This window comes from Oxyura jamaicensis, chromosome 6 (assembly GCF_011077185.1).
Source record: "Oxyura jamaicensis isolate SHBP4307 breed ruddy duck chromosome 6, BPBGC_Ojam_1.0, whole genome shotgun sequence".
In the NCBI taxonomy this organism is placed as follows: Eukaryota; Metazoa; Chordata; class Aves; order Anseriformes; family Anatidae; genus Oxyura; species Oxyura jamaicensis.
This window is the reverse complement of record NC_048898.1, coordinates 19,372,050-19,393,900: the sequence shown is the minus strand read 5'-3', so window position 1 is coordinate 19,393,900 and position 21,851 is coordinate 19,372,050. Positions and strand designations below refer to the sequence as shown.

General features: G+C 40.7%; 1 protein-coding gene across 1 annotated transcript in view; it reads left to right on the top strand.

The window, feature by feature from the left end:
* HTR7 (5-hydroxytryptamine receptor 7) overlaps positions 1 to 21,851 on the top strand; it is a 39,023-nt gene continuing 17,172 nt past the window's right edge. The window contains exon 1 of the mRNA XM_035329796.1: positions 1 to 1,003. Within this exon, the coding sequence (XP_035185687.1) occupies positions 477 to 1,003 (527 nt within the window). The 5' untranslated portion in view covers positions 1 to 476. The remainder of the gene's footprint in view (positions 1,004 to 21,851) is intronic.

The following is a 21,851-nucleotide window of genomic DNA, read 5'->3' as shown; positions in this document are numbered from 1 at the left end:
TCAGCGCCCCGGCCGGGCTGCGGGGAGCCGGGAGCCGCCTCTCCGCTGCCCTCCCGCCGCCGGCAGGTGGAAGCGGTCTCGGGGCGGCCGCTTCCCCACCCCCGGGGCCGGGGTCCCGCGGCGGGGGAGGGAGCGGAGGAGGGCGGAGCGGCTCCGGCTCCGCTCCCATCCGCCGTCGGAGCAGAGCACGCCGCGAGAGGCAGCGGGCAGCGGCCGCCCCCCTCGCTGCTTCCCTCCTTCCCCTCCCCGGGCCGGGGGCGATGGAGCCGTGCCCGCCGCCCGTCCTCCCGGGGGGCGCCGTGGGCGAGCGCGGCCGCTCCGGGGGGCGCTGAGGGCCGGGCCCCGCCGGGGCGAGGGAGCGGGCGGCGCCCGAGGAGGAGCCCGAGCCGGCCGGGCGGCGGGGAGAGCCGGCGAGGCGGGGTGCGGAGAGGTGGGGTAGGGTGGGCTGGGGGGCTCCATGGGCAGCTCCCGCCGCCATGGTCATCGCCCTCGGCAGCGGCCGCCTCTCCGGTGAGCTCCGGCCCCTGGGCGGCGAGGAGCCGCGGGCGCTGGGCGGCGGTAGGATGATCGCCGGCTCCTGGCCGCCCCGCAGCCTGGCCAAGCTGGGCCCGGCGGGCGCCCCGTCGGAGCTGCCCCCGACCGGCCCCGCGGCCGCCAACGACTCGCAGTGCGGGGAGCAGATCCTGAGCTACGGCAACGTGGAGAAGGTCGTCATCGGGGCCGTTCTCTCCCTCATCACCCTGCTGACCGTCGCCGGCAACTGCCTGGTGGTCATCTCCGTCTGCTTCGTGAAGAAGCTGCGGCAGCCCTCCAACTATCTCATCGTCTCGCTGGCCCTGGCCGACCTCTCGGTGGCCCTGGCCGTCATGCCCTTTGTCAGCGTGACCGACCTCATCGGCGGCGAGTGGATCTTCGGGCGCCTCTTCTGCAACGTCTTCATCGCCATGGACGTCATGTGCTGCACAGCCTCCATCATGACCCTCTGCGTGATCAGCATTGACAGGTGAGCAGGTGCGGGACCACCGCGGGGCCCTCCTGCCACACCGGTGGCCCTGCCGCCACACCAGGGGCAGGCCACAAGCCTTGGGTCCCCTGCACCCCAGGGCTCTGCCTGAGCAGCAGGTGTTGCCTGCTGCCAGCGCAGCCCACATGCCACGGTACCCCCTGCCTAACTTGGTGGGTCTTTGCAGAGGCTGGGAAATGTGCAGCATACCTCTTAAACTGCTTCGTGGCATGGCTGGGGTTGGGCTGCTTCTGAAGCTAGTGCCAGCGTAAGTAGCCTGAGATCAGTGGAGTTTCACCAGAGCAGAGAAGGCTCAGAACTTGCAGCTTATCAGCTTTTTACCATTATTTTAGTACTCTCTGAGAAGAGGTCAGTTTCAACTAATAGAACTGTTATGGGCAAATAACCATATGGCTGAAGGAAAAATAGCTCTCAACTATGTGCAATTTTGTGTATGTATCTTCAGTCCCCTTAAAAGAAAAAAAAAGGGGGGGTGGGGGGGAAGCCATCACTATGAAGCTGTCCTCACTGATGTTTCACGTCTTCCAAAAGCAGCTCCAGGCAGGCACTGGAGCAAAAAGAAGGGGTATACAGACTGCAGGAAGAAGTTAAGCATTTCTGATAGCCATACGTCAAATCTCACATTTTGCTCTCCTCTGCTGAGGAAGGCTAACAGGTTTCTTTATTCCATGCAGGTCCCATTCTAAAATCAGATGCAGCCTGTAACTTTCCTTTTCCTCAGCCTAAATCATAGGCATTTTAGCATCTCGAGAGCAACTGTTTTCCTTACAACTCAACACAACTAGCAGAAATAGAACTTTCAGACTAGGCTGTAAGAGTTTATCAGAGCCCAATATCCAGCCTCAGCTGACAACTGCAGAAAGTTTTTGGATAGAACTCTGCATTAGGTTTCTGTAAAGAAGCAGTCTTTCAGAAGACTTTCTCACAATAACCAGAGGTCATTTCCTGCCAAGGAGCATCACAGTTTATATTCATTTCAAAACTTCATTTCTTTATAAGCATTCCCTGCCCCGAATGCTCTGTTTCGTGAATTCTGTAATGGCTAGCAGTTACCTAAATGCTGTGAAGCACCTTGTAGCAATGAAATCTACATACTAACTTTGAGTATCAAAGGATTTTGTTGTTGCCTTGAAATCTTTTGTTGACATCTTTTAACTTAATTCTAGTATTCTAAGAAAATACAAGTAAGCTTATCTTCCTTCCCAACATTATTGTTTTTGTATCCCAGTAACTTTTAAGATAGGTCATTTCATTTTTCCACACTCTCAACATAAAATATTTTCATTTTTTGATCATTCTTGAGATTCATGTCTGAGCTCTCCATCTCTATTTCTTATAACCTTTTTAAGACGGGTTAACATAATTAAGCTTTCTTATCCAATTAAGGATGTGTGCTATAGTAGCATTGGAACAATTCCATTTTGTGCTTTTTCATTGCCTAGCTTAATATCTGAGACCACTGCTGTATGCTGAGCTTGGGCTGGTCACAGTGATGATCAGGTATCTCACTTTCCCCCAAACAAATGATTACAAGAGATAGAGCTATATATTTAGAACAGAATATAACCCATTATGTAGTACTGCTTTTCATTAACAAGTACTGTTTTAAAACAGCATTATTCTCTTCTCGTGTTTGCATATTCCTGCTTCTGTTACTGAATGTTTATTAAGCACAGTCTCTTCATAATTCATTATACTGTTATCAACTCCCTATTTGAAGTCAAAATTCTGTCAATCATGAAGCTTTAACCTCTGTTACCCAAATCCATTATGTAGTTAAGATAGGTGATGTTGTAAAGAAGAGGAGGCAAGCTAGCAATTCATTAGCAAAATGTCTCTACAAGAAAGAATTTTAAAACTCCATGATTTGCAGTGCTATTTAAAAATAAATAATCTCACAGTGTTGTAACACTGCTCAGACAGACCAACGATTAACTTGAGACGTTAACTAATCTTTGAATAGTGAGTATGTTGAAAATGTGCCGACCAATGAGATGATTAAAATTAAACGTGAACGATGAAATGTCACCACTGTAGGATTGGTTTAATGGTTCTAGCTTACATGCAGTCATTCTTACATTTGTGTAGTTAGGAAAGCTTTAATTATTCAGTGATGGAAACATACCTCTGAAAAAAATGAGTGCTTCTAGGTAACGTATTGTATGTGGTACAGGAGTTTGCAAATGTCCTGTATATATACATGTATATAGCGCATTAGATGTTCAGGCCATTTTCACAAGGACTGTTTTCACAAGGACCATTGTCCATGGGTTTGATGGAAACACCTGCATGTTTTATATTTTCTAGGAGGAGAAGATCTCTGGTGATAGAGCCCTTATAATTCCAGTGCAAAGAATACAAATATGACACGAACCAGAAAATCCAGAAGCAGGTCAGGAGTGAATGACATCACCATCCTTCAACTTGGCCACTGTCCTGGGTGCCATCAGATACACTTTGTGTAGCACAATTAAGTGGTCCTGTTGTCATGTTTGCTTAGGGAGAATGATTAAGATAGGGTAAAACTGAACATTTTTTGAGAATAATTATGAACTGGACTGCCACCTGGCTCTTTAGGATAGTTCAGGAAGCCTTTGTCATCTAGTAAAATCTCTCCTGAAGGGAAAGCTGAAGCTGTTGCAGGCAAGGCAGAGACAGCAGATAAGTTAGATGTTCTCAGAGTGTCATTGTTAAACCTCTAGGTTCTTCCTGAAGTGGATATCAGATATACCTCAATCAAGGTAAATAGCTGAAAGAATGTTATTATTGAATTAATCTTTTTTTTTTTTTTTTTAAAAAAAAAAAAAAGTGGGTGGGGGGGCTCACTGCAAACTGTTAGGCAAGGTTTTTAGGGAGAGGTAGTGTGGTTTGTAAGACAAACAAATACAGCTTGTTAAAAAAAAAAAAAAAAAAGCTTGAAGCCCTTCCAAACAGGATGAAGTGAGTAAATTCAAGAGGCTTTTTGATTTGTTTTCCTTGCACAGATATATGCTATTTGGCTCATGTCACTGAATGCCAGCAGCTGGCAGGCCTACTGCACAGAGTGTGAGAAATTTTGCCACACAGCCCTCAATGGTGGATGCATTTTTCAGCTGAATTTCTCTATCAGTTGGAAAGCTCTTAGAGATGTGGATTATCTTGGAGTCTGCCAGTGGACTAGTTTGATTCTGTTGGAAAAAACACATATTTTTCCTGGCCACACACATCCTGGGTAGTCTGTTCCAAAGGAGTGTGTTACTGCCAGAATTAATCCAGAAATATCTCAAATTATGCTTTTTTTCTTTTCCTTTCCCTATTGTTTCCCTTTATTTATTTCTATGTATAAGATTAGTTAGAGAAAGCAGCATGGCTCTAGAAGTGTCAGCAAAATGCTTCACTCAGGTTTATAGACAGTTGGCTGATCCTGGCCTCCAGGACAGTGAATGGGAGACATGTTCTTTGAAAGCAATAATAGAGTGACCCAAAACATCAGATGTCTGACTCTAGGGATAGGCATCAAAATTAAGTTTTTCATCCTCTCTACTCTATGTCTAAACACAGGTTCCCAAATAGGATACATACATATTACATTTTTGAATTGACATTTGAAATTTGCTTATAAACACCGAATGTCTAAGGGCTGGCTTAATTCAAGAACAGTGCTCTTGAGGACAAGGATGTGAGATTCAAACAAAAACTCAAAAATTAAAAAAATATATATATTTATCTTTTTTAAGGATCTGAATAGAACTGCTTGTACTTTTCAAGTTGCTTCTGCTCTAAGTTATACAAATATTAAGACTGTAAAGTATATGTTAGTATGCTAATACACGGATCTGTAGCTTTGTACAGCGTGCGCATGGAAGAAGCTAGTCTGAACAAGTTGTTTTTGTTATCTACAAAGAAGTAAGTTTTGTGACCATCGTGAGATAATGTCCGTAACGACACAAATTTTGGACCATTATGCTTTTTTCAGTTCATATCTTTCCTTCTATTTCACAACACAAACACCTTCTTTATTAGGATGACCCGAGATGAACATGTTATTTTTGAGTTATCACTACCTTATTTAAGCCCTCGCTTTGGGAGGAGGTTACCTGCTTGTGGGCAGGTCTCTCAGAAGTAAAAACAGACATGACAGGGAGACCAGCATATTTCTACCTTTCCAAATTTTATAAGGATTAAACAGGCATGACAGCTTGATACCTGGATAATCAATATTACCCTCACTATATCCTCTATTCATGATATGAGAGGTAGCTCTGGAGAAAGGTAGCAGTTTGAGAGACTTAGGTAAGATAATTGTGCCTCAATGAATTGTGCCTCAGTAACCTACTTTAAACATTTCTTATTAGTATTTTTTTTTTCTCCTGAAGCTCCACTTTTCTGGCTCTGAAATAAATAAAATATACCACATTTAGATTCCTTTACATTTAAGAGTGACTGAACATTGCAAGTGAATTACAAGGGAAAGGTGCAAACTCTATTTTAGTGGATGAATGAACATGGAAAGGGAATTAATTGAATTTAAACTGGTGTTGTTTGCCTGCTGATTCATCACGTTCTTCTGACCCAAGATAGCTACAGAAATCCTGTTTTGGAGAGTATCCACTGAATAATTGCATAAGTAGCAATTTTTAATTCAATTTAAAAATAACTCTTTGGCTTAGAAAGTAATAAAATAACACAACTATAGCTGAAGAATTATAACACTTTCCCCACACCCACATAAGTAATGAAACACTTTTGGGGGAACTTTTCCAGTCTGCATCTCAGCCAGCAATTCATGACTATTCCAGACTTCCATTAAATTGATGAGGATTTTCAATTCTTATGCAAATGGCCCAATAGCGGGGCTTTTTATTGTTCCTGAGGTTTTTATACACAAGGAGCAGTTCTCTCTCCCCTCCCTGTGTGATATCTTTCGCAATGCTCTAAATAGTTATGAATACTTATGCTTCACCTTAGAAGATGTCCCTCCCTGGATGCTCACCCATTTCACGGTTCCTTAGTGCATGCCTGGGAACTGAAGAGGCCCAGTGCCTCAGAGGAAGAACTCGGGATTAAATTCAAATACAGACTTCAGCACTTAAAATAGCATCCAGGTGTCTACATACTGACCACATCCAAAACTGATAATGTGACCTGAAAACCCTGTCAGCAATTTCTTAAGTCTAATGGCCCCTAAGAGCCCTGTGTGGTTTCCTGTTCAGAATGAAACTCTTTTGCCCTAAGGCCAAGGGTGGAAAAGGCTGCAGCCTGTGCTGCTATCTCTGCTTGGTTTCTTTAGAAAATATATGTAGACTACGTATGCACAGCTAGATATCAAACAATCCATAATTTATTTTGGATCTAAAATAGATATTAACACCCACATGCAGTGCCCTCAGGTCCAAGAGAATTTGTTCAGTGTACAGTCTTGAACAAAGTATAGCCTAAGAACTTTTATCATTGCTGTAGGTGATGCCTGTCCTGGTAGACCCTACGGGCTAGCACTGGCTGCCTGTGTTCCTTGCTTGCAGTTTGGCTCTGGTTGATTCCCATTCTGAGGCACCCTACTTTACATTTAGGGAATCTTGGTATGGGATGTATATAGCATATAAAAATCCTGAGATGTTTTTTCTTCAAACACAGTCTGTAGGTAGTGAATCTTCTAACTTTCACTAACTTTAATGTGAAGTGTGTTCCTTTATATCTCTGCAAAGTTTAGATCCTCACACCTTGCAAGCAGTAGAGGTCTGATGTCACTGAAAGCTTGAGAAAAGCAGAAAGCTTCTGTTCACAAATAAATAACTGAGAGATTGAGGAAAAAAAAAAAAAGGAATTGTAGGAAAAGTATGTGATAGAGTTAGTACAATTGAGGTCTATATTGCAGAATAAACCTTTGGGATCAGTAAATATGGCAGCGAATTCATAAATACTATCACCATCACAAGAGCCATTCCTTCCATTGCTCAACTCAGTAAGCAACTGTACTCTTTCTGATTCCGTAAATAACTTGTCTAGCTCACAAAAGATACAGGCAGTATTTCCATACACTAACATGGGAAAAAAAGGCAGTTTTTTTTATTCCTTTCCATGTACTTTTTCTAATTTAGTCAGCCTGAATGTTCCTCAAGTTGTTCTAGTTCCTTTTTGCAGAGAATTTGTTACTAAACAATTTTGTAATCTCAGTTTTATTATTTACTGTGAAAAGAGGTACAACGTTAATGCTTGCTCACAAATCCTGAGATGAAGAAATAGAATTGGAAGTTGAATGCGTTTTTAAGAAATTTAAGGCAGTACAGTGTGCACCTCTCACTGACAGCCAGTTCCAAGAGAGTAAACAAAACTGTGATGTTGTGCTGTGCTAACATAATCAAACTGCTTTAGGTACCTTTTTGTGCACCTTCAGGTACCTTTTCCCATGTTGTGCAGGCAGCCTGCAAGAGATGCAGTTACTTACGCTGTCATCTGTTCTTGGCCATAGGAATTGTTTTGTTACATCTTTGCACAGACATTAGGCTTCATAACTTGGATTAGTTATGCACTGTAAGAATAGGAGGTAGCAAATAAAAGGCATTCTAACAAAGAGATGGGCCATTTTGTAAAGACTTAACAACTCAGGAATACAATGGAGGTCTGTTTACTACCAAAACGAGTGGTAGTAAAAAATGTTCTACCCCCACATATGAAACTATCTTCTGCTTGCTCCTACCAGGGCTTAACACTGGCTGAGTTTTCAGAAGTGATTTGGGGGTTTCTAATTCTTGTGGTTTCATCCAGACATTTCATAGGAGCCTGATAGTCCGAGGTAAGGGAATATTAATTCACATTTTTGCCAAGCAGGGCATTCGGGAGACATTTGAAAAGAGATTTTTCCTGTCAAGGTCACAAAAGGAGTTTCCATGAGTGAGATTAGATTCACTTCAAGATTGACAGGAATAATAAAATGCTAGAAGCACTCCCTTCAGTTTTTGAAGGGGGCTTTCAGAAATATAAATCACAAAAACACAAATATATATCAGACTGGCATTATAGCAAAGTAAAACCTCTGTACACTGATATCAATCTATATTTGCCTACAGTGTTTTTTCCTCAAACTGAATAAATACTATAGAATGAAACAATCAGGCATTTGTGGTTATTGCACTGTGTTTGAAGATATTCTACTACTGCACTGCTGGTAACATGCTTTCACAACCTTCTAAAGGAGCAGAAATTAGTCAAGGAGTATTCTTTGATTTTTTTCTGGAAAAATTTTCTCTGAAAAAATATTTTTATTTATAAAAAGCCATATAAATTACATAAAGGAAATATCTTACTTCTTTAAAAGAGATCCAGTATTATTTTTAATACTTTTATTATTATTTTGAAATGTTTTATCAAAAAAAATTGTGGTAACTTCAGAATCAGAACGTCCCATTTAATCTGCAGTTGGTATTGTACTTATGTCTATGACATGTCTCTGTCTTTCCACTACTAAACCCTTTTATTTTTCTTTTTTTTTTTTTTTTCCTCTCAGCATTTCACATAAAGATCCGGTCCTTTCTGTGTAGGATAGGAAATCTTAAGGAAGATGTGCCCATTGCAGTTTTTGGTATGAACATAAAAGAGCTGGAGAAATAGCTGAGTCTGCCAAGATGCAGTTGTCATACAATAATGATTGGGGTGTGAAATTACCGATTCTGATACCGGATTTTACAAAGTACAAGCATCATAAAGCAAAGCTCAGTGCAATTCTTCAAATGGTCACCAGAGTTAGGTGAAGGTAGCTTATGTCTGGAAAGCTCACAAATGTCAATTTTTCACATCGCATTGGATAGCCACCTGCTTCTAAATGATTGTTCTACTCTTGCCAAACTTGACACACACAGGCTGGCAAGTTCTCTTGTTCCAGGTCTACTCAGTCACACTGAGATGCTTGACTCCTCATAGTATCATTGCAGAATTTCATTAAGAGGTTGCTGCTGACAATGCAGTGGGAATGCTGCAAATCTAAACTGTATTTCTAGGGAGACAGGAGGAGAGATTGTGCAGAGAAGAGAAGAGAGTCAGCAAGCTGCTTCTAAATGAGTCTGAGCATCAAGTCAGCTAGAAATGCTAATAACACACATTGGTTCTGCCTGCTTAATTTGAAGCTTGAGTTCAAATTAGAGTTAGATCACAAACTTGCGGCAAATATTTGCTGTCATAATAGGTATCACTTGTTACAGCTCTTCTAAATATATAAAAAGCTAGACTTGGCAAAAAGTTGACAACTTTATTACCTAAAAACAGGTAGAAGTTATCTTTCAGTCCTTGTGATCATAAAGACTCCTATGAAATAAGCCTAAGAATATTAATGCATCCCATATGTAATCCCATATGTTATCCCAAATTCAAAATTTGCTTGTCTTGGTCATAAGTAACAATGGAAGATGAAAATGATGCGAGATACTGAAATCATTTGCAAATACTGAGTGTGGATGCACAGAACTGAAACTTTTGCAAAGATAAGAGTAAAAATTTTCAGTTATAAAGCTAAAGCTACAAGTACTTTCATAGCTCTTTGCCGCTGCTCACATGCTGTTCACTTTTGTTGACTTCACTACAAGATGAATATGCATCTGAGTGAAACTTGTTCTTATTTTGTTTGAAGTAACTTAACAAATTTAAAGAATGAATGCAGCAGCCTTGATTTTCCTTTTCTACCTTGCCATTCAATCAGGAGGCTTTATGTAGAACATCTTGATTATCTGATACATAAGGGTGGTTCCATAAGTATTAGCATGTATGCAAATCAGGTAATGATTCACATCTAACAGTAAACGCAGTTTTTTTGGGCAATATGGCGACAAGAATGAAAATTCTACTAGTGCCAGCTGTTCTAGTATCATGCCAAACACAGATGTGCAAGGAAATCCATACAGACCTGAGTTCTTCTACAGATGTTCTCTCAGTCCTTATGCTGGCCTAAGCTATCAAATTGTGAGCTAGCACAAGAGATCACAGAGGGGGTTAATAGTATTGTAGTATTGTTTACAATTATTTCCTGTATATACAGCAAAATGGTCATGATTTGTATAGAAGACAAAAGCAAGGAGGGACATTACAAAAATAACTTTTTTTTTTTTTTTTTTAAAGTAATGAGAAACCAGGGCAAAATCTATTCTTAGAGGTACATTGTTTCTTGATGAAAAAGCTGGCAACATTTTTTTTTCCTGAGATATATCAAGGAAATGGGTGTTTTTAGGTACTGTCAATAACTTGAAATCAAGTTTTGTAGCTTGTGGAAGTGTAGATTAAAAATATAACCACAAGGAAAGTTAGTTGTCCATTTCTGTTACATTTTTTTATGTTCCTGTAAGGAGACCACGGGGAGTGGAGGTGGAGACATGTGGAAGGATAACACTTTTTCTCATACTGAGAGCAGGAGGTGGCAAGCTGGGGAGTCTAAAGAAAGGAGCAAGCAGCAGTTAGCCATGTCTTAAAGGTGGTGGGAAACCACTCAGGGACCAAAGGGAAAGTTCACTGACGGGTAAAAACAGAACTAGAAGCAAAGGCTTGCCTGCAAGGGGACAGTTCTTGTGGGATAATTGTGCACAAACTTTCTTACTTCTAACTCACCGTGTGATGAGTTTTCTGTATTGAAAGACATTAAATTGCTAGTTTGAATTTACATTAATTTTGACCTTTTTGAGTTGAAAACTCTTCAGTCTTTTGGGGAGAAATTATTATTAGGCCATCATGAGGTCTCCACCCAATAACCTTAGATGCAGTTCTGCTCCTTTTATTCCCACAGAAGAACACCAATCAGTAACCTTGCTAGCTTAGAATCATCGTTTCTCATGAGCTGTGTTTTAAGTACCTTCAGTCAGAAATATGGCCTCTTGCCACTGCAGGAGAAGTTGAACTCCAGATACAGAGCTTTCTTACGTACTTTATTTAAAATTTAATTGCTTTTCATTAGAGATGCATTAGAAACTAGGGACAATGTATTTCAACATATGGTTTGCAGATCTCTGGAGACCAACACACAACGTGACTGAAAAGAAAAAAAAAGAAAGAAAGAAAGAAAGAAAGAAAAGCCTGTCTGTAGTGTGTTTTTCCTACTTAAGAGGACTAGGAAATGTAGAGCTCACTAGGAAATGTAGGGATTCGTGAATCAAAATAAAGAATACTGGCCTAAGAGATTTACTCCAGTAACCAGTATTTAGAAATTGGTGATAGACATAAAAATTAGAAGGTGGGAATGGAAGGAATGAGCACAGTTAGCAGAAGTACATGCTATTATCTAAACTTATTGTACAATTTGCAACATAACTGTCATTGTGAATACAAACCATAAAAACATGTTGTGATTGTCATGAAATATTTCATATACACAGACCATTTGCCAGAGTAACTTTCTGTAAACATGTTCTTCATGTGGGTTGCTAAATTTTGTTTATTTGCTGTAGAAGTAGACATTTAACAAATATTTGAAATACTAAATCACTGAACAAAGTCAGTGTCTGTTGTCTGGCCACAAATTACTTGGAAACAACACGTGGCCCAAAGCAGCTGCTAAGATGCAAGCTTTTCTTTAGTAGTCTAATAAGATGTTTTGATCTAAAAATAATAGAGCTCCAGCTCTAAAGACTTTATTTTTGCTTGTTGTGTACTTTAGTTTCCCTTTTACCTTAAGAATATGCATTTGGAGACCCACTTCTTAGCACAAGCAGTTTTATCAACAATGCTAATTGTAGTCTCTCAAGAGTCTATTGTCCCATATTAAAAAGCTATTTTTGCTACACGAGTTTGGTCATTAGCAGAACACAAGTTCCTTTTTTTTTTTTTTTTTCCCCAAAATAATCCAAACTAAAACGGCATGGTGGACCATTTGTCTGTGAACTAAACATAAAAGGAATAAAAGGAAGCTTAACATTTCTAAAACCTGTTACTTAATGTTAGGTCTCTGCACTGCTGGCTAGGTACTGAAATGAAGGGAAAACCTGTAGTTCTTGGTGAGCTACCTGAGAAATGCATAGGCTCAGCTGTGGTGAACCATCCCACACTGATAACAAAGTTAATTTCCTAAATTCAAAGACACGTTTGAAGATGTTAGTCTAGCAATGAGAACTGAGACTACTGGAAACTGTAGGCACAGCAATAAATCTTGGGTATTTTAGTCTTTATCTACACACAGCTGATACCACCACATCTCAGAAGAAACTTAGGGTTACCAACCTGTTTCTGAGAAATGCAAAGGTAAGATGTACTCACTGAGTAGGGAGAAGAAGGGCTTCCTTCTGCTGATTCTGCGTCTTTCACTGTTTTCATGTATGTTGCAGCATCTGTAAAAATGAATGGTTTCCTTGATGATCTGTAAATCTCACTAGCTTTAAGGACTTGGGAGGGGGACGTGGCCTATCATCAACTGTACCTATTTGTGTTTTGGCATAAAGGTATAGCTCTAAATTCTGGGGAAAATGAAAGGGCATTTTAAAAGAATTGTGACTCCCCACACACACCCTGAGCTGCATAAATGTTTATTTGTGAATAACCAGTAGTTGTATCTGGCCTCAAATTTTGTCATTCTGTACAAAAGGCCCAAGAGAAGAGGGCCAGAAGTCCCTTTCTAAACAGGAGAAAAGCAAAAGATTTATTCTGTAGATTGAAAGTACTATGTATGCCTGTGAAGTTGGTGGGAGCAGTTCCTGTTGTGTTAGAATTTGTTCTATATATTAAAATATTTAGTGTTGCAGATTTTTCATGATATTAAAAAGGAGAAAAAATTTGAATGATGTTGCTGAAGGAAAATGATATGCTGTACTGGAGGCCTCTTGTAGGCAGACCCTTATTCAATGAGACAAAAAGGACACTTAAATCTGACTTAAATTTTTCTTAGGTTTCCTACTTAGAGAAGTCTACGCCTGTTTGGAACTGTCTTTACAAAAGTAGAACTAGTGATATCTGAAATGGGAAGTAGAAACTTCTGGATCTAGATGAAATTCTACTGAAGCAGCAAGCTGGAAAATGCTGGCTACATGAATCTGCAGTCTGGCAGGTCTGAGCAAGACCCAGGAGGCTTAAAGTTTGTTGGAGTGGAGTACAAGTTAGCTACTTCCTTCATTCTCAAACCTGTTGGTGGAAATGAATAAATATTATAGGAAATAAACTATTAAATTCTGTGGCTGAGAAGGGCTAAACATACACTTTTACCACTACAGTTCAGGTCTTGCTGCAGTTAGCTTTCATCACTAGATGTTTCTTCCCTTCAACCTTTTCCTTCAATTGAATGGCTTCTGGGGGTGTAGACTTGAGAATGCTCAGTGATTGTAAGAGGAATAAATGCTTACAAGATTATGTTAAATTCCTACAAAAATCTTCTTCCAGTTTATAAAGGAGAGCTTGATCTGATCGATTTATTTATTGGAATGAAGTTCCAAAATATCATAGAATGAGGTATTTTCAAAGGAAATGACAACAAGCAGGAGTGTTTAGTGTTGCAGTGAAGGAAGAACTTGGGATCTGGTGTATAATAATGTTGTAAATAAATTTGTTTAAACAAGTGCTAAGGAAATGAATAGGTATGACTGGGAGATGTGGTAGATACACTAGACCTCACACTCACTGACATGAAAGATGATATGATAACCTCATTCTGTACCACAAACTTAGCAGGCAATATACTGCTAACATATCAAGAAAAGGCAAACAAATAGCTGTTTGACTGACTTAGAGTGAAGGAATCACCTTATAATCTTCCGATAAGTCCCCACTGCACAAGTTTCTGTTGGAAAGGACTGTTTTCAAAAAGGTTCTCAAGCTGCAGATAAACAACTTGCTCTAACCTTTTACTGTCCTTCCTTAATACCTTCCCCTCATGCTGTGCTCTCTCCATCCCACTGCTTCCCCTAACAAAACCATGTACGATTTCTTTTTATGATAGGACCCTATTCACATCAGGAAATGAGACATATTTTTATTGCTGTAGAAAAGAAGTAACTCCAGAGTCTGCATCTTAAAAAACAAAACAAAACAAAACAAAACTAAGTTGTAGTATATCAGAATGGATTGTTCTGTGTGGTGTTTTTACCCTGCTGGGCAGCTGAGCTCCACCACAATGGCTTTCTATCTCCTCCTCCTCAAAGAAAAATGGGACAAATATACGATGGGAAGGGCTCACAATGGCTCTCTCCCTCTTCCTCCTCAAAGAAGAACAGGAAGAAAATACAATGGGAAGGGCTCAAGTTAGGGACAGGGAGATCACTCACCAGTTATTGTCATGGGCAAAACAGACTCAGCATAGGGAGATAAATGTAATTTATTACCTATCACTAGTGGACTAGAACACTGAGAAACTAAAAGCAAACTAAAAAAAAAAAACACCTTCTTCCCACTGCTTCCCTATTAACTATCTTCTACCTCCTGTGTTCGAGCAGCACAGGGGAATGAGGAATGGGGGCTGTGGTCAGTCCCTAACGCTTTGCCTCCGCTGCTCCTTCACGGCCCCTCTCTGTCCCTGCTCCCTGTGGGGTCCCTCCCAGGGGATGCCGTCCTTCCTGAACTGATCCTGCGGGGGCTGCCCGCAGGCTGCAGCTCTTCAAGAACTGCTCCCACACGGCTCCGTACCATGGGGTCCATCCCCCAGGAGCAAACTGCTCCAGCACAGGTCCCCCATGGGCGGCAGCTCCCCCCAGGCCCCCTGCTCCTGCGTGGGCTCCTCTCCACGGGCTGCAGCTCCGGCCCGGGGCCTGCTCCTGCAGGGGCTCTCCATGGGCCGCAGCCTCCTCCAGGCCACATCCACCTGCTCCACCGGGGGCTCCTCCACGGGCTGCAGCGTGGAGATCTGCTCCATGTGGGACCCATGGGCTGCAGGGGGAAAGCCAACAGGGCTGTCCCCCTGTGGAGAGACCCACCAGGGGCCTCTCCACAGGCCACAGGGGAACTGCTGCTGCCTGCCTGGAGCACCTCCTGCCCTCCTGCTGCACTGACCCTGGGGGCTGCAGGGCTGGTTCTCTCTCATTTCTCACTCCTCTCTCCCAGCTGTTGTAGCACAGCAGTTTTTCCCTTTCTTCAGTCTTCCCTCCCAGATGCCCAACCAGCATTGCTCAGTGGCTCAGCTCTGGCTAGCGATGGGTCCCTTTTGGAGCAAGCTGGAGCTGGCTCTGATTTGACATGGGACAGCTGCTGGGCTCTGTTCACAGAAGTCACCCCTGCAGCCCCCTGCTACCAAAATCGTGCCATGTAAACACAATACATTCTATTATCAAAATATTTTATGCAGTTGGGATGATTTTGTTACATTTATTTATTTATTTGAAACTAACCCAAGTGGAATTGTCTCTGAAGTTTTCTTCTGATGTTTCAGAACACACTGGTTCCGTTCGTTTGCTTGAATGTGAAAAGCAAGAGTCAGCCACCAGTGTGTAACTAACCAGTGCACTCAGGATTAAAAACAAACAAATAATAATAAAAATAAACTTTGGATTATCCTTCATAAAAGTCAGAAAGAAGGCTAATTTTAAAGCTTTCATAAAACACAGTATGGCTCTTTTCATTCTTCACACAGCACTGCTAGATGCGTGTAAGGATGTGACTTTGAGCAGAAGTAGCTTATTTTTCTAGTGTTGATTAGAGTGGTACCTGGGATGATTGAATTGCTAAGAATTTGGAAATTTATCACAAACACCCTATCTCATTTTTTTTTTTTTTTTGGGGGGGGGGGGCGGGGTTGGGTCATTGGTCTTTCTTTCTTCCTCCTTTCTTTTCTTTCCTTTTTCCTTTTTTTTTTTTTTTCTTTTCTTCCTTTCTTTTAATTAACTGAGCCTTATAAGCAAGCTTTTCTTGCTGCTATTCACAAGTAGAGAATCACTGATCCAAGTTAGCCAGAACATACTTGTGTTTGAGGAGATACAGTGACTTTTTGATCTTGGATTTTTTTTTCATTAAACTGAATTACTGTACTGGGTCTGGCTGGGATGTTAACTTTCCCTGCAGCAGCCCCTACGGTGCTGCGCTCTGCACTTGTAGCTAGAACAGCAGTGGTATCACACTGGTGTTGTGTCTGCTGCTGATAAGTGCTGGCACAGCATCAGGACTTTCTCTAAGCCTCCTAGGGGGTGGGCAAAAAAAAAAAGAGAAAGAAACATCCCCAGGGCAGCTGACCTAACCCAACCAAAGGGATATTCCATACCATATGATGTCACACTCAGCAATAAAAGGTGGAAAAAGGTAGAAGAGAGGAGGGGTGGGCTCTCATTGCGAAAACGTCTCTCCTCCTCCCAAATGTGCTATGTGCATTGAGGCCCTGCTTCAAGGACGTGGTCAAGCATCGCTCATTTGTGGGAAGTAGAGAGTAATTTCTTTCCTCTGCACTTCCACATAGCCTTTACTTGTTTTGTTTTGTTATTCCCTTTCCCCCTCCCTCTTCCCCTTTCCCTTTTTTCCCTTTAGTTGAATTGTTTAATTAATAATAATATTTCCTTAATAATATTTTTTCTCTTTAATTAAATTATCCTTATCTCAACCTGTGAGTTGTTCTTTCCTTTACTTCTTCCCCTCCTCATCTGAGGAGGGGGAGTGAGAGAGCGGTTGTGGTGTTCAGCTGCCTAGCATGGTAAAACCACCCCAATTATTTAGAAACTTTTGCTGCTTTAGTACCTCAGTCAGAATCCCAGAGCTGCCATTTCCTACTTTTATTCTCTTGGAGGGTTTTCTTCTTGCTTTCAGACCTATGTGCCTTGAGAGTTCCTTTGTGAGATGGTTACATTAATGAAGAGTATGTTTTACACTGAACTGTAACAACAATATTTTAAAAGTATTTTTCAAGAAAGGGCTGAAATTAAAACCCTTGGTGCCCACTTTCTAGGAAAAGTAGGTACCTCTGGCTGACATTTCCACAGCTGATATTACATCCATACACTATACAGACTCTATACAAGATGCTTTGTGCTTTCAACTTAGATTTTCCTGTGTAACATGGTGTATTGATATTCTGTGTTTTTCTTCCCTGCTGAGTTTTGGAAAAATTTAAACTTGAGGTGAACATTTCAAATTTTAAATACCTGGCCCAAATGAATATAGCAACATCTTGCTGTAATTTTTGACACACTGTCTTCAGGCAAACTTGTCTTCAGGCAAATACTACAATGGCCAAAGCCAAAAATGTCCAAGTAGATCAATTCTGTGTTTCGATTCACCCGTAATGACTATATCACGGTTCAGGAGGGCTGTTGCAAAATCACTGTCATGGAGAAGGAAAGAGGAGTATTTGGACCATGTCCCTCCAGAATTTTTCCTGTCTCTACTGAGACAGGAAGAGAGAGAAGGGGGAGGAGGAAAGAAGGGGTTGTTCCTTAAGTGCTTTGTCTGGAGATATTATGTTTAAATTGTTTGTATTCAAGGAAGGAAGAGAGAGGACATAAATATCATCACATTTAAATAAAGCTATTCCCTGAAGATACTTTGGTTTAATATAGTGGTATTGTCAGTTCAATGGGCTGTGATTTTTCATTTCATTCATCACTTACTTATACTATGAAAGTTTCTGAAACGCTTCATTTAATTGTACTAAAGAGATCAGTCATGATTTTCTAGTTAAAGTTGTAGGAGGATTTCATTTTGAAACACCATTATAACTTTCAAAATAATTCCTTTTAAGCTGATGTTTAGTGTCAACCCAAGCGTGACTCATGTAGTGAAGTTGGAGAAAATCACCTTAGCCATTTTTACATTATGGGAGTCTGACAAGCATTTTCTTTTTTTAAAAAATACAGCTTCCATCGGTCTGAAATCAAGCCCCCCCATACTCTAGTGCAAGATACCTGTTAGCTTACCTCAAGCAAAAAGATAATAAAAAATGGTTATGCAATTAGAGTGCTGACCAAGGCTTGCAATGACCCTGTCATAAGGATCTAGGCTTATTTGTGGTTCTGGGCAGGTCACTTAAACTGTATGTAGACTGAAAGCCTGGTATGCTCAGGGCAAACCCTGATATTCAGGTTCCCTGATCACTCAGAACAGAGCTCTCTGTATCTCCCTTCCTGTGTGCTTAGGTTTTCTCCTGCAAAAAGCAATGTATGTAGGACGACTGCATCTTGTGTCACTATGGTGCTCAGGGAACAACAGCCAGAGCACCCAGCTGGATGCAGGAATTGGGGATTCCATGTTTGTCATTTTTGTGGTGTTGAACTGGACATCTTTCCCCGAGAACAATTTAAAGGCCTGGTGTCCCATCCCCGATTATGTCTCCACCACTTGCCCTGAGAATGTTTCCAGGCTGCCCCAGCCGTATCCACACAGGCAGCATGCCATGTGCTGACCAGAGGCACTTCAGTACCTTCTCTGAAGGCCCTCCTAGAGCTTACTAGGCTTTCAACTTTTTGTGTAGCACATACGTTTTGAGACCCACTTGCTGCCATACGCAAAGGGTTCATCTGGTGTGTGTGTTTGTGTATGTTCCTGCATAGCTGTGGGAGGAGATTAGGTTAGACTGACATGTTGGCCAAAACATGTTGCAGACACTAGGCCTCAGACTGCTTCATTGCTCACCTAGGGCATGTTTGTGTTGGTGTCTGACTGTCAGAGTACAGAACTGAGAGAAAACACATTGGTATTTTTATTACAGTCTACTTGAATGTTTGCACAGAACAGGGTAGTCCCAAGACTGAGGCAGGTTTGGTGGTTGTCTCCTGGCACATCTCCTATGGCCTGGCTGAAGCCAGCAGGCTGGCCTGGAATCATGAGCGCTTGTCTGCCACAGGACAACAACAGCCAGCATATGAAAGGGAAAGAGATGTGTGCTCTGTTAATATGTTGTGAGTTAGAGAACCAAATCCTCTGAAGTCAGTAAGGGGGAGGAGGGAAATTATGTTAGAAGTAGGATAAACTCTGGCAAGAACCTGTAATCTTCATTAGCTTTGATGAAGGCCCTAGGCGTGAGGGATGGGAGAGGTAGGACGGCAGTAACCCAGAAGAGGAAAGTATGGATTTGGTATCTTTTTTCAGTTTCTATCTGTAGAATTTATTCTTTTCCATTCCTCTATTTTCTTTTGCTCAGGAACTGTCTCTGTTTAGCAGAGTACGCATTACGTCTCAACTGGTGCCTCAAGAAACCACATCTTTGCTTAAAGTAATTCTCCCACACAGCAAGGGCAAAGCAGCAAATAAAACTTTTGCTAACAACAGCTATGCCAGTATCAACTGTCTGGAGTGTTTCTGCCTATCAGCTGGGCAACTTGGGTTATCCTGATGACATCCAAATTTCATGTTTTTCCTATACTGGCTAGCCTATAGGATCAAATGAAGTTCAGGAACTTGAACCTTACCTTCAGTTATATAAGTGGCTTAGGCCAATGAGCAGATAGATCATGTAAAGATTTAGATCCTCAAATCATGTAAGCATTCAGCAAAAGATTATGGCTAATGCCCATCTTCTGACAGACTGTGTCTAACTGCAAGAACACAGTGAAGTTTATTGTGCAGGAGATAGAAATGGTTGGTAATAAGGATCAGGATATGAAATTAACTTCTCAGAAACTAAAGGCCATTATAAAGATAACTTCCCGTCCTAAAGCATTCCTCCTCAATTTCTTTATTGCAATGAAAAAAGAATAGAGCCATATCATTTCTCTGCCAGTATCTTACCAGTAACCAGTGGTCCAGTCCTTCATCCCATCCATTCACTTGCTAATTCAGATTTTCTAAACTGATACGAGAACAAACATAAGTAAATCCCAGCACATCTCTGGCTTTTCCCCCTTCTTGAGTCCCGTGTAACACTATTAAGCAACATTTCAAATCAAGCCTCAGCTTTAGAATCATATGTATTTGTGCTCAAGGTTTCTTCTGCTACTCCTCAAGCTCACTGTCAGAGCTACCCTCTCCAGTCACAGAAAATCAGTTACTTGTCATCCTCAGACCTATTTTACATTTCCAGATTTAGCTAGCTCTTTTCATACATAAGGCTATATGAGATACAATCCCTTTCCCCAGTTTTATTCCAGCCTGAACTTATATTTTACTGTACACCCAATCTGACACTAACATTGCAACACAACCAGACAGGAAAAAATGAGAGTGTATTTTCCGTTTAATTCTTTCCTAGGACAAAGCTTCCCTGGTCTAGTCTTCTCAGATAGTATTGGAGAGCTAAAATATATCTTCTTTGCCCTCTCAAAAAGGGGCCTGGCATCTTGTGATAAATTAATAAAACAAGATACCACATCGTTGCTTAAAAAACCTGAGAAGCAGGGAATATTTCTGAAATCTTAGGAATGTTGTATGTTGAAATCTTAGTATGTTGTAAATTGTACTTCACTGTGTATTTTGATTATACAATTTTTCACTTTTGGTAAGGAATTAAAAATTAGGAAGAGCCTTTTGACCCGCTTCTCACTTCTTCTTCCACTATTACTTGCTTGTTGTTACTGGAGGAAAATAGTGAATGTAAAAAATAAATAAACTAAGGGAACTTTGAATCTCTGGCAGGGAAGAAAGGGCAGAAGCGGGCAAAGTGTCACCCATGACACAGTTATGCTGCTTCTTCTAGAAAAGCATGAAAATATTTATTTTCCCTCAACTTTGCAAATAGTTGAACAATATAAGGAAAAATTGATTCTACCCATGTGTAATGTGCCCATATTTAGAGTACTTTTGAAGTGTTACAGATTATCTATCAAGGAGTGGGTTGGGAAGCACTTTTGAGCTATATAATTACAATTAATCCTATTGCGATCGGTAAGCAAGCCACACATAATGCAGAAGACCAGAGATGAAGAAACCCACAAAGATAGAGTTTAGACACTTTGTAAACATTTTAAAATAGGAAATCTTCCATTACATTGTGTAACTTCATTCAAAGAATTTCTTTGCCAATCCTCTTCAGTTTTTAAATACATCTAGATTCTAGGAGGCTGGTGAGGGATGAAATAAGCTGAAATCCATTTCCCTTCTTATGTCTCCTATCTTTACATCATTGGTGAAAATACAAGAAAGGAAAATACGCACATGCTATGTTAAACAAGAATATTTGCTGAAAACAGGTTATCCCTTAAGGTTTAGTCTATAATTTATTTATCTGTGTAATTATGTAATATTGGCCAGGAAGTATGTGTTATCTAACATTTAGGCTGTGTTGCACAAAGAAATATTTATATATATATATATATATATATATATATATACATCAGCAACTGTTTGTTGGGACCTTTTCTTTCATCCAGCATATCATTTGCAGAGGAAAACCAAAAGGTACCAAAATGTTTTGTCAGGTAGCTAAGAACAAGGCAGTAGCTGGTGACAAATACTTTGACAATCATGCAGTGGGAAAATTAGAGGCAAAGGGTTAGGACAGCTAAAAGAAATTTTCTGAGGTCTGAAATGAAAGAGGAATATGGTTACAGAAATTATGACTAAGATGAGAAAGATTGAATGGAAAGACATCGCAAATATCTTTCTGGAAATATGGCTGTTACATATTTGTTAGAATGACAGCAGACTACATCCCCCCCATCTGTGGAACAGAAGTCTGAGATGAGTAGGCAAAAATTAAGAAGGAAATATACAGAACTAAGAGAGAAATAGAAATAAAGCTGGGCAAGAAAGTGAAATAAAAATAGAATCAGTGGAATAAAAGAATGAACTAAAATAAATATTAAAATGCATGATACAGGAGGGAGTCCATGAAAGTACAGGAAAAGGGAGAGAAAGTTAAAAGAGGAGAACGCAGTCTTCTACCAGGGAAGTTATATTCCTTTAGAATGAAGAGATATTTAATTTTGATTGACTTAATCTTCTCCCACTGCCAGAAAAACATATGCTTCTTGAGTTCCATCAAAAATAATGATTTTTGAGGAAAAGAAAGATCATGTCAGAACATTTACTATGAACAATAAAAGTA